This window comes from Lycorma delicatula, chromosome 2 (assembly GCF_047948215.1).
Source record: "Lycorma delicatula isolate Av1 chromosome 2, ASM4794821v1, whole genome shotgun sequence".
Taxonomy (NCBI): Eukaryota; Metazoa; Arthropoda; class Insecta; order Hemiptera; family Fulgoridae; genus Lycorma; species Lycorma delicatula.
Window position 1 is genome coordinate 93116610 of NC_134456.1, and position 16728 is coordinate 93133337.

General features: G+C 29.9%; 1 protein-coding gene across 1 annotated transcript in view; it reads right to left on the bottom strand.

The window, feature by feature from the left end:
* Positions 1-16728, bottom strand: part of LOC142318998 (intraflagellar transport protein 140 homolog) — an 80786-nt gene that overhangs the window by 55090 nt on the left and 8968 nt on the right. Inside the window, exons 3-7 of the mRNA XM_075355777.1 lie at positions 9208-9432; positions 7296-7554; positions 4344-4519; positions 3336-3552; positions 219-418 (exon numbers count right to left, since the gene is read on the bottom strand). Coding sequence (XP_075211892.1) covers positions 219-418; positions 3336-3552; positions 4344-4519; positions 7296-7554; positions 9208-9432 — 1077 coding nt within the window. The remainder of the gene's footprint in view (positions 1-218; positions 419-3335; positions 3553-4343; positions 4520-7295; positions 7555-9207; positions 9433-16728) is intronic.

Below are 16728 nucleotides of genomic sequence, written 5' to 3' on the forward strand. Positions count from 1 at the left end.
AAGAACACTGAATCTAATCAATAATATTTTTATCCCATCTCTTACTTTCTTTCTATTTTTCTGTTCACTTTTTCTCTGTAATATCATTTAATTATTATTATATAACTGCAGTGTTACTTCAAGAGAAATATAACTCATTTCTTCTACAATCCACATGTCACACAGACCACACATAGGTATTCCATTATTCATGCGCAATACTATTTAATTTTATTTACCCCATTACTGTAAGCAGCACATAAAGAATGCTCTCGAAGCACATAAGCTGTAGATAATGTATTAACAGCTAAATTGGCACCTCCCCAGCAGCATTCATGAATATGCCCTCGCACTCTACATCCTGGCATCTCTTCCCAACCATCAACACCTGATCGCCAAAATAAAATGGCACCCATATTTGTGCAACCACATAGGACCCCTAAAAAATAAAAATAAATACTAGATATATAGAGAATGAGAACACCTGCTAAAGATTTAGAATTAGACACCAGACAAAAAAAAAAAAAAAATAGTAACAATAATTTCAAATGTTTATTATATTACAAGATTGGATAGATTTTATGTATCTGGTAGCCCAGGTGACTTCTTTATTCTTCTTCTCAAAACTAAGTCAACTGTTTGCAAACTGTTAGAAAATAACACCATGATACTACAACTTTGAGAACTTGACAGTAGTACTAAACTGTTTTCCACTCAACTAATCAGCCACTTCTAACATTAAGAACAAACAATAATAATAGTCATTAGAACAAAACAAAAAATCAACCAATAACTATCAAGGTTTTTTTATAGCTTAGCTCTGAAGATTAAATGAAGTTACATTTAAACAAGTTCTTTTAAAACTGGTCTGTATTTGGAACCGTTACAAAAACTGTAACAAAAATTGCGGTGTCAAATAGTTTATCCTCCAAGTGGGGTCTTTAACCCCTTGGTCCCCATAATTACTGAAAATCAAAGAACTGCCATGTTTTAGCAATTAATTTCCAGAACACATTCCATTTCTGAGGACAAATTAAAACACAATTGTAATAGTTTATTTCCTTAAATTGCAGTACTCTAGTCCTGAAGTTCTTAATTTACAAAAAATTAAAAGTTCCATAATTGAGATGTTTTATATTTTTATAATTTTTTCCATAATAAATTTAAATTTGATGATTTTAAAGAGATTTGGAACCCATAGAATGCAGTGATTTAGCCCCTTAATTAAAGAATTTTATACACTGGGATATCTAAAGAGATTTGTTTTAGGTCAATACAGCCAGTAAAAAAATTCATGTAATAAAAATTCTGAATTCCATTGCCCTGTCAATTACCTTAGGTTTCTTAGCCCTTCTCATTAACAGAAATTGGAATTCTGTGATATTCAATCTTTATTTTCAAAGCGCAATTAACCTTGAAGAGTATGTGAAAAGTTCAATAATTTTGAAGAGGTTGATATTATCTGTCAATCTTCTCAATTCAGGATTCTAGCCCAACTTAAAAATTTAAATTTGAAATATGATAGTTAACATTTTTTCAAAACCTCTTTTGATTTTGGAAGCCAGTTGGTAAAGTCAAAAAGATCTGGGTCCCATTATACTTGTTGCACAACAATCAATTATGAGAATCTGAGGACCTTTAATTAATTAAAAATCAATATTTATAAATATTAATTACTATTATTAGCTATAAGTATAAAATTAAAATTCTGAGTACATATAGTTTCAACGAAATAATTTCATGAAGTGTCACAAACACACAAATAACACGTTTGAATCTGACTTTATATTATTCCTATCAATCAATTTTCAATTAATCGTATAACTACAGTAGTATTGATCTTGAAACTTCGAAACAGGTTATCTTGACAATGATTGAAATATATTCTACTTTTTAATGTAAAATATTTACAGGAGGGATTTAAAACATTTTAAAATATTTCAGGTTGCATCTACTCAAAACAATTAAAACTGGAAAAGGACATAAAATATGCAATAGCATGGTACAAACATTTTTTTATGATTTACTCACTCAATATACAGTTCACAAAAAGTCAAATGAAAAAAATTAATGGGCATAAAATTCTAAAACAATTTTTTTAGGAAAGTACTTAAATTCTTACCAAATCATATTTTTTATATTATTTTTGTGAGAATAATATTTATTGCTGATATGATAGATGATGGCAGTATAAGACCAACCAGATAAAACCTGAAGCAGGGTACTCCTGATACCCATACATTACACACAGTTATGTACTAATAAGGTAACTTATTGATGCCTCCTTTACAGCAGGTACAAGACTCACCAGTCAGGTTATGTTATCTGAGAATAATAATTTATATATATTAATTACCCGACTTGAAGAGTGAAGTGTCATCTGTAGGGCCAAATGTACCTATATTTCATTTAGCTTAGCATGCTGGCTACAATATTACATGATAAGCTCAGTGAAGAAGGGAAAAAAGCCATCTCACTCTCATCATCACACCGGCATGGGATTTTTATAACTCTTTCAGTATTAATAAACCGTTTTCAGGGCTGACTTGTATACAACCATTTGGTTATAGTACTCAACACACAACATTGAATTAAAATACATAGGATGTGCACACATATGATCTGAAATTATATTCAACAGTTAAGGACTATTTAGAATCTGACATGATGTCAATGATCAAGAGTTAAAATGACAAGCATATAGTTTGACTGATGTTTGCAGGATAGGATATCTCACATCTGCGAAGAGGCAGAGTAATTAATTACAAAGAGCTTAATATAAATGTTATTAAGAAAGAGATTTACAGTTCTGTTTCTACAATTGCAGGTAGTAATTGGAAATCAGTTTGACAACCTTATTGGATTTTTCATACCTGTTCTTCCCACCAGATGCATAGATTTCAGGTTTGTCTAAAACCTGACAGATCAGGTTTACAAATCCAACAAAGATGTCTAACTACACACAGCCAATAAGTTTTAATGTTACAAGAAAAAGTCTCAGGAAAAGGGAAGATTACTTTTTTTTAGCTAATTCAGTGGCTGTGGGTGATAGGGTTGGTTGGGACATGATTGGAATTACTGCCTATGGTAGGTATTTAACCCTGTTTTATTTACAGTAACTGCATTATTAACTAATTATTAATCTGCAAATATAATCCACATTTTTTTAAGGTAAAAAAAAATAAATAAAGAAGCGACAAAAGAGAATGAGATTGATATTAAGATCAATTAATATAATATATTAAGATCAACATAAAAATATATATTTTATTCCCAAGACAAATTTTAATTGATAAAGACATGAAAACAATGAAAATAACTACAAACTATCATATACAAGAAAAGATGCAGAATACCTTTTTGGGACGAGTAAGCAAGTGCAGTAATAGCCTGCTTTGACTTAGATGAAACACCAATCTGTGTATCAGGTAAATGTGCTGATAATGAATACGAATCCCCAGTAGAAGGTTCCCAGCACCTAATGATCATTTCACCAACTGAACAAGCTATCACACCAATACCAGCCCACACAACTGATCCACTCCCACCCAAGCCTACCCCGCTCAACTTCACCTGGAATAATAAATTAAATCTATAACATCATAATGAAAATACTCAAAAATAATATTTTTGTTAATAAATAAAAAACATTTTCTTAATATAAACCGTTCAGACAACAATTTTATATTAAATAAAATAAGAGAACATACCTCAGTAAGCATTTAAGTCTTATTTTTACATAATTAAATTTTCTTAGAGATTTATACTAAATTTCATAGGATAGAAAGAAATACTGCATGTCGTAAACTGGAACTACAACAGAAGAATTATTAAACAATTAAAAGAAGCGAACAATCAGCCACTTTCTTTACTACTCCAACCATCCTGAAAGAATTGATTAAAACCTTTCTACTCTCATCATTGAACCTAGCAATGTTGAGAGCAGTCAAGTTTTAAAGAGCAAACAGCCAATCACATAGAGATAATCAGAATATATTCTGCTGATCAAATAAAAAAAACCATGTGGAAATGTTTGATACCAGTTTTAGATTAGACATAAAAGTACACAACCTTTTTTTTGTAATTTCTTTTCATTCAAGAGAATTTTATTAAACTATAGTCTGCCATCATGAAGACAATGGGAATGTTGTCTTTAATATTGTTATTTAAACATTTAAACTTGCTAACACAGAATTCATTATAAAAAAAAAATAAATTATAATAGTAAATCATATGTAGCATTCAAATCATTTTTATCACACTCAGAGTTCCACTAATAAGCTACTACTAATTATTTAATCATGTACTTGTGTTTGTGATGAAAATACAGATATCAAATGCAAGAAGAAAAAACTCATACTCACTTTTGTTAGTTCATTCAGTGTACCATCATGATTAACATTGTAATGTCCAAGACTAAGACCATCTGACAAAATAATTAAGCTGTCATCTCGTTCGTGATATAATATCTTCTCAATCCTTCCACCTACTGATAATGTTTCTTGACATTGTCCATTTTCTGTCATGTAATACACTTTTCCTGTAGAAAATAATTGCAATTTGCAATGTTATTATGTAATAATGAAATACATTAAAAATCATAATAAAAGTTTTATGGTTTTTAGTAACAGTAGGAAGTAATATCCTAAAAGCAACAAGTTTTTATCCCCTACTTGACAGTACACTAAAAATTAAAATTTCACAAGTAATTTTATTTACAATATTTTAGACTTACCACACATAAAAAAAAATTCCAACATATGTATCAGAGATGAAGAAGACATTTACTCTCTTCCCATTATTCAATAAACTTTGAAGAAGGATTAGTGGAGTTATCTTTTAGCAACAAAAGTTTATTGTCATATATCAAAAAGTAACTTTTGTAAAAAAAAAAAAACTCTAAAAATTTTAATTCTCATATTTCTAAATGGGTTAAGTAAAAGTCTCTCATTTTAAAGTCAAGCAGTTCTTGGATGGTAAGCATTTGAAAATTTAAAAAATATATAGTTTAATTTAATTTACATGGTATTATATATTAAATGAAATATAAACCACCAAAACACAAGAAATATAAAAATTAAACTTACTATATTAAATCCAGGAATCAATTTCCATGGGATGCTGCATCTTCAGTTGTTATTAAATTCTATAATTATATTACAACATATTTACTAATGACAAATAACCTCTTTCTTTAAAAAAAAAGCATAAAATTTACTGAAGGTTAAAAAATTCTATCTCAATCAGTTCTCACATAGAAAAACAAAAGAGAAATCAAAGATAAATTTATAAGCTTTAATAAAGGTTTTTCTTTATCAATTTTAACTTCCTTGTACAAAGTAAAGTAAGTATTGTGATCGCAAAAAATTTTTGGTTTCCAGATATAAACAGAAATATCCATTTTGACCACCCTGAATTTATTTTGACTTAGTTTCGGCATGACGTCTGTACGTACGCATGTATATACGTATTGTTACCACATATATGTCTAATTTAATATCAGTGGCTGAACACAGTATAGCAACTTCGAACTGGCGCACAGTATGTAGACACACTGATACAAGCATCACTACTGCCGTGCAGGTGACCATGCAGTTCTCCCACCATAGTAACGCTGCAGCCCCACCATTCTCAGGCTCCAATAAAAGAGCACGCACGAGAGTGAATTTTCAATTCATCATCGACCACCACCTGGAGAAGACCAACAAGAAGAAGACAGAAAAAGTTCCCTGGCTGGCTTAACGTGGGACCTCCCGGTGGATGCCAACATCTCCACCAGAGCAGCAGCTCCCTCAGCCAGCTGAGGGAGCTACTGGACACGAATGCTACCTTCCCGCTCCAGCTCACCAAGCTTCAATCACCCTGGCCAGCAGACTCAGCAGCAGGAGCCGGCCCAGTATGGGATCGCTCAGGGAGAACTGCCTCAGCCATGCTGGAGAAGGATGACTAACACCGACCTGACACTAAGGTGCTATGGGGGCCACCACTACCAAGCTGTAGTGGGGACCCAACTGCCACTGAGGGAAAGCCCAGTCTGACTTCAATGAACGAGCCACAACTCCCTGACTTCGTTGGAGACCAGCTTCTGGACCCAACAGCTCTTCTCTGAGCTAACGCAAAAACTCCCTTTTCAGGGCCACCACAAGGTTATGAGATATGAACCGTCAAAGCCATTCAATGACAACAGCCCTTTTCAGGGCTACCATAATGTTAGTAAGTGCCACATGCCATCGAAGCCATTTGGTGACAGTATGTACATACATATCTCGCATAACTCAAAAACAAATAGCCATAAGATGTTGAAATGTTGTATTTAGAGCTTTGTAACATCTAAATGTGCACCTCCCCTTTTGACTGCAATGGACTGAACCAAGTGTCAAAAAAAGCCCAAAATCAAAAAAAATTTGAATTTTGGACTTTTTCTCAACTGCAGTAATAAGCCCTCATTGAGCAATACATGCACAATACAAGCCCTCATTTTGTCAGCAATACCCTAAAGCATTTTTTACTAAGATTATCTCTACGATACAGTAGCTATTGCAGACATATAGAGATAATAAGTAAGTAGAAATTTTCCAAAATTACAAAATCTGATGGTGCTAATTATAATAACACTTTCCTACCAAAAGCCATTAATTCTAAATCAGTACGTAAATGTTTTAAAATGTTCTACCATTAAGTAACAATTTCTATTTCTTTAATTAACAAGAGATTTGTTAATACATTACTTAATTATATAATAATTTCCACTTACCAACTATTTTTATTATGTACAAGCACTTTCATATATTAATCCATCATCAGGAACATTTATGTGTTACGCATTATAATTATTTTCTTCACAAATTATTAAATTAAATGAATTTTGAATTTTAAAAATAAAAATTATTAATACAATTGATTGTCAAAGGGAAAAATAATGCCGATGTTGTCCATCATGTCAGTATGAAGCTCTCAATTGTTACGTTTCTGTTGAAACAATAATTGAGAGCTTCACCTTTTGACAATCAATTGTTGTATTTATAATTTTTGTTTTTAAAATTCAAAATCCATTTAATATATTAAATTGTGAAGGAAATGATTATAATGCGTAACAAACAAATATTCCTGATGATGGACTAATATCCTAAAGTGTTCCAACATAATAATAAAAATAGTTGGTAAGTGGAAATTATTATATAATTAATTTATATCAATACCAACTGGCCATGATTAATAATAAAAATACATTACTTATACAAATAAAACTAAAACAATTCATTCAGTAAATTCAGCAGTAAAACTACAGAGATAATTAACATAATTTTATCACTAACCAGTACGGGTAGCGATATAAAGAGCCATGTTATCTTGATGAAGTAGAGTATGGTGCCCAGCAGTTCGAGGTCTCCATGCACTAAACATATCCAAAGCATGTTGGTCCCCAGCAACAGCACGTCTGGCTAGATTACTCAGATCAGGTCCTGGACGTGTAAGACGAAATTCCATGCATGAAGGAGGTGCTGGTAAATCATGCTGATACACAACTACAAGTTGACCACGAGAATCAACACGCCAACCAACAATCATGCCGTGCTGAAAATTAAACATAAATACTGTAAACACAACAAAGGAAATTGAAAAATTAATTATTAACATTAACACAGAATAACATAAACATTAAGAATAACAAATAAAATTAGAGACAAAAAAGAAAAGAAAAAGTTTAAATACATAAGAATAAAGAACAAAATAATAAAAATAAATATTTCAAACAATATATAATATAGTTTTAAGAAATAAACATCAATGAACTAGTTACAGAGAAGATAATGTTCAAAATAAATACCAGAAATGATGTACATAAATTAAATTAATGATCAGAATTAGTAAGTAATACAGGGCTTAGCAGTGACTGGAAATCAGAATGAATAAGCAGTAACTCCAAAAAAAAAACAAGGTTATTTATAAAGAAACATAAACATTAGAGAACTTCCTACAATCCTGCAGAAACTTGTTATCAGATAAGTGCCCTAGATAAACTATTACAGGTCAGCTGACATGAGATGCAAATAACCCTAAATACCAGTCTTCAAGAAAACAAATATCCCATCCCATGATTAATAGAAAAATAAGACAAAAATTTTTTTTCCTTGTATTCTTCACTGAACCAGTATTATAACATAAATCATTGTGCCAAGCACATCAAAATGCAAGTGGCATTCAATATTACAGGAAATACTTTCTTTCCATTCATGAAGGTGAACAGTAACCTTCACTATCTAGAATGGCTGTATATTAGCACAATTTGCATAGCAACTGACTTTATTAAACCATGTGCATTTATATAAAAAAATTATCCTCTAAATTATAAAATTGTATTCTGCAAAGATCTCATTAAAAATATACAATGATATATATATATATATATATATATGTATATATATATTATAAGCAGAAATGCAATAGGCTTATGCATCCAATAAAAGACATAAATCCCCAGAAAAATTTCTGCAGTGTAAGACTCCTGTTCACCCACTAACCATTCAGTAAGAAAGGAAGACCTGATAAGGTAAAACAGAAAGCTTAGATAATGGTGGTACAAATTAGTAGTCTAAACCCTACAATCCATGCAACTACAGAAAACACATCTGCACAAATGAGTCTTCCAATGCACAATGTAGGCAGCCAAGTTTAAGTAGATAGGGAGAAAATTCAGCATTTAGATGATAAAAGGATTTATTTTATTGCAGTTCACATTCAAATTCCAACAAGGTGCATTAGATATCAGTGATAGCAGAACCCCTGATATCTAAGAGCAATACCCTTAACCCAAAATATCCATAAAAAAAGTGTTACTCTGTATGGTAAATAATAATAGACCAAATTAAAGTATCAACTTCAATCATCAATGGTGAACCTGCCTAAAAACAGCTCTCAGTAAAAACCTTTGGCTTTTAAAGATAAGAACTAGAGAAAGATCTATCTTTTTCTAGTATTTTTCTTTAAATCCTAGACAGCTTGTTTTCTTCAAATCATATCCCATAAGATATGGGATGTTAGCATGTTCGGTAATTCAGCACCCCCTTGGTTCCAACCACTGCCGGATTACTTGAGACTCCACTGTAATTGAAGACGTTTCACTTCTTTTAGGAAATAAATTTTTTGTTTAATCAATAATTATTATTTTTACTTGCAACTTACTTTAATACGATTGACATAAAATATATGTAAAGAACTTTTACTCACAGAATCAATAGTAACTAGACGACCTCCCAACTGCGACCATCTAACCAAAACTACTGGAGAAGTATGAAGCGATGAAATATTTACAAATTCTTTTTCACCATTCCACACTCTCAGTTCTCCATTTTCCCATGTTGATATAAGAGTTCTACGAGTTGGATGCCAGGCAAGTCCAGATGCGGAACAAGATGAATGTCTTGTGGAATGAACATCCTTAAGAGCGTCTCCCTTTAATAAAAAATAAATAAAATAAATGTAAAAAAAAGCTACATAACTCAAACAATTTTCATATTTTTTTTATTGTTATTATTGAATTATTTATTATATATATATTTTTAATAATCACAGGTTAATAATTATTAATAAATCAATATATTTAAATTAAAATTAAAAAAAAAGAAAAGGAGATGAAGTCTAATTCGAACCGATGTGCCATCCCTTGTAAGATCCAAATATTTCATTAATTAAAATTTTATTTGGCTACTGGAACCAATGAAAATAAGTACCACTTATGATGTATCATTTAAAAGCTCTCAATGAGGGCTTATTACTACAGTTAAGAAAAAGACCAAAATCCAATTTTTTTGGATTTTTTGACACCCCTAAAATGTAACCTATATATATATATATATATGGACTTCATCCATCATCCCACAAACTGAGATAATCAGACAACTATTTCAAATACTGTTGACTTTAAAAAAGAACACACCTAAGAGTAAAAATTTATATTTTACTGAATTTTCATTAACCTGAGATTTGTCACATTCAGCTTCATTAAAGATTGATCAAAATATAATTTTTAAAAAAATGTACTTTTACTCCTTTTGCAAAAACAATTTACACAAAAAAATAATTTTTTTGCAAAGGTTCCTTCAATGATGACATTTATTCAATTCTCTTTAATTTAAAATCAGTGAGATTACTTTGTATCAAAAATAATTCACGAAATTACCTTAAATTTATAAAACACATCCTTAAATAATCATTATTATTAATCAACATTTTTAAAATTCAACCAATCAAAACTACATAAATAAACAGGATCTTCATTACACATTTTTAGCTGACTAGTTTAGTTTAGAAAAAAACTTTTTTCATACAAAAAATTAAATTTTTCATAAAAGGAAATTTTCCTCATATTTGTAATTAACAACAGAAAAAGTTATTTTCAGTTATTAAAATAACTGAAATAAATATGTTCCTTTTCTATGAATTATGACATTTTACATTTCAAACGCACAAAATTTCTTTTGGGATGTTTTTAGTAAAATAAACCCCATTCATAATGTTTTTTTTTTTTTTTTTAATTTTGTTATTGGTAGCTTGATAAAAAAGTAAAATACTAATATTAATCTTTTTATTATAATTATTTACATGTCTATAACCTGACTTGGATTATTCATGACCTAAATTGATCTGATAGATTTGAAATTAAAGAATTAAATACTTTGATCTACAGATTGTATCATGAAGTTTCTCCTGGGACTTTCATAACCTATTCTACACATGAAAAAATGGGAAAGTTCATATAAATATGTCCTAAAATGCTTCATTTGTGAGTTTTAGGACAATAATTACGAGACAGAATTGGTGATTTCTTTTACCTGAAAAATAAAATACAACAGGGTCCCAGAAACATATTTGCACTAGTTTTTCAGGAATCTGGGGTGAAAACCAATATAATGGAGAACAAAAATCTTCTTTTTTTATGTATGATGTGCAATAACTGTTTTAAATGGTAAATAAACATAAAATTTTAAAACAAAACTTTGTAGAAAGTTTAATTTTCAACAAAATGGTAAAAGATAAGTTGAATAAAAGAAAAGTTGGAAAAATGTTAATTTTCTTTAGATACAATATGTTACTACTACATTTGTCAGAAAAGTACTTATTTAATAATATAAAAAAACCAAATTATTTTTGGTGATGTGAAAAATTTGTAAAAAAAATTTTACTGTTAATAATTGCCATTGAAAAATTAAAAAAAAAAATTACACAGCAATTGTAAAATAGAAATAAATAAATAAAAATTAATTAGATAATAATTTTAAGAACAAAAGTAAAGGAAGTATTGTGATTATGAAAAATTTCGGTTTTCAGATTTAAACAGAAATATCCATTTTGACAATTCCTGAATCCATTTTGACCAGTTTCAGCATGACGTATGTACATATGTATCTTGCATAACTCAAAAACGATTAACCATAGAATATTGAAATTTTGGATTTAGGACTAGTTGTGCAGCTCCCCTTGTTGATTGCAAGCAACTGGACCAAAAGCATCCAAAAAAGCAAAAAACCAAAATAAATTAGATATTGGACTTTTCTTAACTGCATTAATATGCCCTCATTGAGAGTTTTTAAACGATATATCATAAGTAGTACTTATTTTCACTGGTTCCAGAGTTATAAATAAAATTTAAATACATGAAATATTTGCATCATACAAGGGGAAGGCACATTGGTTCAAATCAGACTTCATTTACTTTTTTTATAGCTTTTTTTTTAATTTAAATATATTGATTTATAAATAATTATTAACCTCTGATTGTAAAAAAATGTGTCTGTAATTTAATAGGTGTACAAGGAAGTCATGTGTTATCCACATCAGATTTTTTTATTAAAACGTTCAGTGCTAGTGGGGTATCAAGAAAACAATCAATGTGGCTGATTTTTTTTTAATTCATCTCTAAGACCTTTATCAATGCCAATATTTTTCTTTTTTTTTAATTTTGTAATGCTTTTTTGGCTGGAAACCGACGATATTTAAGACATCACAGTGATGTCGCTCACCACAGAACACAGACCTAACACATCATCTGACTACATCTACCATATCATCCATACTTTTACTATACAGTCTGCTATTATTTGTAAATAATGAAATATTTATCGCATCGATATAACTTATATTCTTTATCAAAATATAGGCTTGTTTATATTCAAATATATCTTCATGTTATGGGTTACTTTGTAGAACATGATAAGCAGCAAACAAAATAATTATTTTGTTATATTTTCATTAGTTTTATTCATACTGCACAATCTACACTAATAGAAGGTTATTAGATATTATGAACTTTACAGATAAAACAGAGTGTAAATTATACTATGTTATGTTTAATTATATTATGTGTAAGTTATACTATAAGAGACATAAAATAAAAACACAAATATCAGAATTGATAATTATCAATTTTATTATAATAATCAAACAAAACATTGATATTTTATTAAATACAATCATAATACAGTACAGTATTGAAAAAACAGTTCAAAGGAATAACACTAACAGTAGTAAATAAAACACAGTATTGAAATGGAAATAAAAACAAAAACAAAATTTAATTTAAGTGTAAACTAGCCTAAATGTACTTATGATAGATTTCAAAACAATGAGACAAACAAAGAGCTGGTTGCAAAGGACACAACAAACAACAATATTGAGATTCTCTTCTAACTCTTTTTTGAGAGCACTCTCAGCATTTCCTCCATGATTTTCTATCAGATTCATTCTTTTCCATTTGCCGTGGAATATGAATTTGGGTCTTTTCAATGTCTCTATAAACTGATGGTACCAGCATTATTTTCTGTTGGTTAATATAGATTAATTTTTCAATAACACATCTTGAAATTTTAACAATGTCATTTTCTTGTTATGCCTACATTTTTATACAGTAGATAGGCATTATTCATAATCATATGAATACTAGAGTGGTCCAAATAGGGTAAAATTTTTGTCTAAAAACGTGCACCCCCTGATTTAAAAGTACTCTTAAAAACAAAATTTTTGACGCGTTGATGAACCCTTTCCGTTCAAAAAAAGTCATCCCCTACTCCACTTGAATTTTAAAGGGGATTTAACATGGGTTTAAGGTTATTTTCAAGTCGTGACGATATAGCGCTAGCATGTTTCATCACAAAACTTCAAAAATAACGTATATAAGGGTTTTGGGGGTCGGAGAACACGAATTTGAAGTCAAAAACTTATTTTGACACATTGTAACTGTCAAAATCGCTGTCAATCAATTGACAACTAGCGTTCTTATGAAGGAAAATCAATGTTAGACATTACAAACAACGTTAATTAGGGTTTTTGGGGTCAGAGAACACGAATTTGAAGTAAAAAAACTCATTTTGGCTGGGTACGCTAGCTCTTTTTGATGAAGACATCTCAACTGAATTAAAACTGAAAATGGTTGAAAAACTAGCAATTTCAGGTGAAACTTACGAAAATTTATTATCTGCGACAGATGATGATTGTGATTATGATAACGAACCTGCTCACACGAAACTAAAAATGTTAACGAATTGTTAAACAAAGAAATCGACTTTTTTGTCAACAAGGAGTCCTTGAATTTTTTTAAACAATTCGAACTTGCGACTAGCTTTCTAGAAATTGATCCATGTAAGTAGAGCGAAAACGAAGATTATTTGGCTGCTTTGAATTGTGTTAAAAATCTAAAGGTCGTCAATGACTGCTCAGAAAGAATGGTTAAGTTGGTCAAAGAATTTAGATGTAAATTCAGTAAAGATGAAAGTCAATTGCAATATATACTACAAATTCTAAATGATCATCGCAAAAAACATCCAAATGTATATAATTACATTACATATGTAATGTAATATAATAATAGAAATAGAAATCATAAAATTTTAACAACATTATTTGAATAATTATATGCATGAATAAAAAATTTTGAAAAAAATATGAGAGTTGATCTTTTTGAATCTATCCTTCAGATTATTTGAATAATATTATATCCTTCAGATATTTGAATAATTATATGCATGAATAAAAAATTTTGAAAAAAATATGAGAGTTGATCTTTTTGAATCTATCCTTCAGATTTTTTTTAATTGAAACGACTTCAACAGTTTTAATGTGTCAAAACAATTTTTTCACTTCAAATTCATGTTCTCCAACCCCAAAAACCCTTATTGGCAATTTTTGTAATGTTGAGCATTGATTTTTTTTCATAAAAACGCTAGTTTTAAATTGATTGACAGCAATTTTGACAGTTGTGATGTGTCAAAATAAGTTTCTGACTTCAAATTCGTGTTCTCCGACCCCAAAAACAATTATATACGTTATTTTTGAAGTTTTGTGATGAAACATGCTAGCGCTATATCGTAACGACTGAAAATAACCTAAAACCCATGTTAAATCCCCTTTAAAATTCAAGTGGAGTGGAGGATGACTTTTTTAGAACGGAAAGGGTTCATCAACGCGTCAGAAAATTTTGTTTTTGAGAGTACTTTTAAATCAGGGGGGTGCACCCCCTGATTAAAAACGTGCAGTTTTTAGACAAAAATTTTGCCCTATTTGGACCACTCTAATGAATACCAACTTTTGCATAACATCGCAAAGTTTTACTTTCTGGGTGCCATGAGTTGATCTGCAAGATCAATTCTGCCCAAACTTTCAATATATTTTGTGATAGCCGCAGGCTTATCTTTTTCTTTTCCAGATCTGATTTTGATGGATGTCATTTATGCACTGCATTGAAGAAATCATTATCTGGTGTTTGTCAAACCACATAATTACACAGATACACTGTGTAACCTTGCTCAAATTCTCCTCTTGAAATTCTTTTATTAATAATATGGACTGGATTTCCTTCACAGTTTGCTTTCAGGGTCCCTGTTACATAAGTTCTTCTTCCCAACAATTCATCGGTCAGAGGTACACTATCATAAAAATTATCCATATATACAATGTGTCCTATGTCTAAATAATCCTGGAGTAGGTGTTTAAAACCTTTCCTACATAGCCCTTATCACCCAGCTGATTTTCTTCGATATCTGAATTCATTAGGAAATTAAACACTTCTTCCAATGATAAGAGTCTTTCTTCTGCAGTAACGAACAGGTTTCTTTTATTTATTCCTGAAGGGTGGCTCAGAATTATCTTCATGTTTCTAAAAAAAAGAAGTTCAAACAATCAGGAATATTAACATGAAAATAATCTTACACATTTTTAAAAGAAAAGATTACAAAAAATGATTATAAATGATTTTATAAAAAAAGTGAAACGCATTTTATGAATTCAAAGAATATGTAAAAGTGACGAATCAATTAAGATAAAGCAATAGTTTCAAAGAAACTGAAATCATATATATGATTATACGACATAAAATAAGAACTATTTTCATTATGTAAACGAATTTTTAAATTTAATTTTTTCTAAATTTCAAAGCAGTATATAACTAGTGATTACATGAAGTTATGTGCTAAAAAATGTTACATATTAAAATTGTTTAGTATTAATACTAAAATAATCATCTGAAAAATACAATCAAAAGATGAACTTACTCTTTTATATGTTATTGCTGGGCTGATTTTCAAAGAACTTATATTCAATATTCCTATGTTCAACTTATATTAAATTCTAATAGAAAAAAATTGAAAAAAATCTAAAATAAATCAAAAATGTTTAGAAAATTTGAGTAGTATAGGAAAAAATGTTTAATTTGTAAAAAATTAACTCAAGAAAGGAATGGTAAACTAAGCCGTGAATACGTAATTCAAGCCTTCCTTTAGGCAGTAGTGAATAAATCATAAGTACTACTGCTTGATCCCTTACCACTTAAAAAAAGCATAAATAAGGAACACAAATTTGACGTCTTCCGCATTGAACATGTAAACGACAGAAATAAAATAAATTACTTAAAAAGTTATTATTTCAAAGTTGGCAATAAAATGAAAAACTGATCAACAATGCACAATATTGTAAGTTTTTAAATCATTTGGTAAGGTATATTAAGGATATCAGGTATTATTAACTATGCTGTCATTGGCGAAGGTCTTCTGTGAATTTTAGTTTGAATGTGATCTGTTTGCCATTGAAGTAATGCATTACTTATTATGCCTTACAACAGAGGAATACACTGATATGGTATTCATTTTGGGTGTATGTAATGGTAATTCTACAGTTGCTTCAATAGAATACCAAATGTATTTTCTGAATTGCAGGATTCCAGATTCCTAAACAATTAGCACAACTTTTCACAATCTTGGGAAACAAATTCACTACTGTACAGCAATGAACTATCAGCCCAACATGACACTGTTATTGATAAAATTATTATCTATGCAGTTTAGCACAGTCCAGGTGTCAGTACACATCTTTCTAAGCAGATCATAGTTTCGCATTCGATGGTTTGGAGAACACTTAAAACAAGTTTTTCCTTATCAAAAAAGCAATTTCTATACTCAGAATACGGTCTGCTTTGCTTGGAATACAAGTAGTTTTGACTACTGACAAGCCAAATTTCAATCGAGATAGCATCAGCAACTTATACAATGAGCACACACGGGCAGAAGTAAATCCTCATGAAACGATGGAAGGAAATTTTCAACACTGATTTAGCATCAATGTATGCCTTCTTCACAATCAGCTGTTTGGAACACTCATTTTTCCTGACTGCTTAAATGTGGAGGTCTACTTTTACTTTCTTCAAGAAGAATTGCACATCTCTGCTTGAAGATCTTCCTGTATCACTAAGATTAAGAATATACT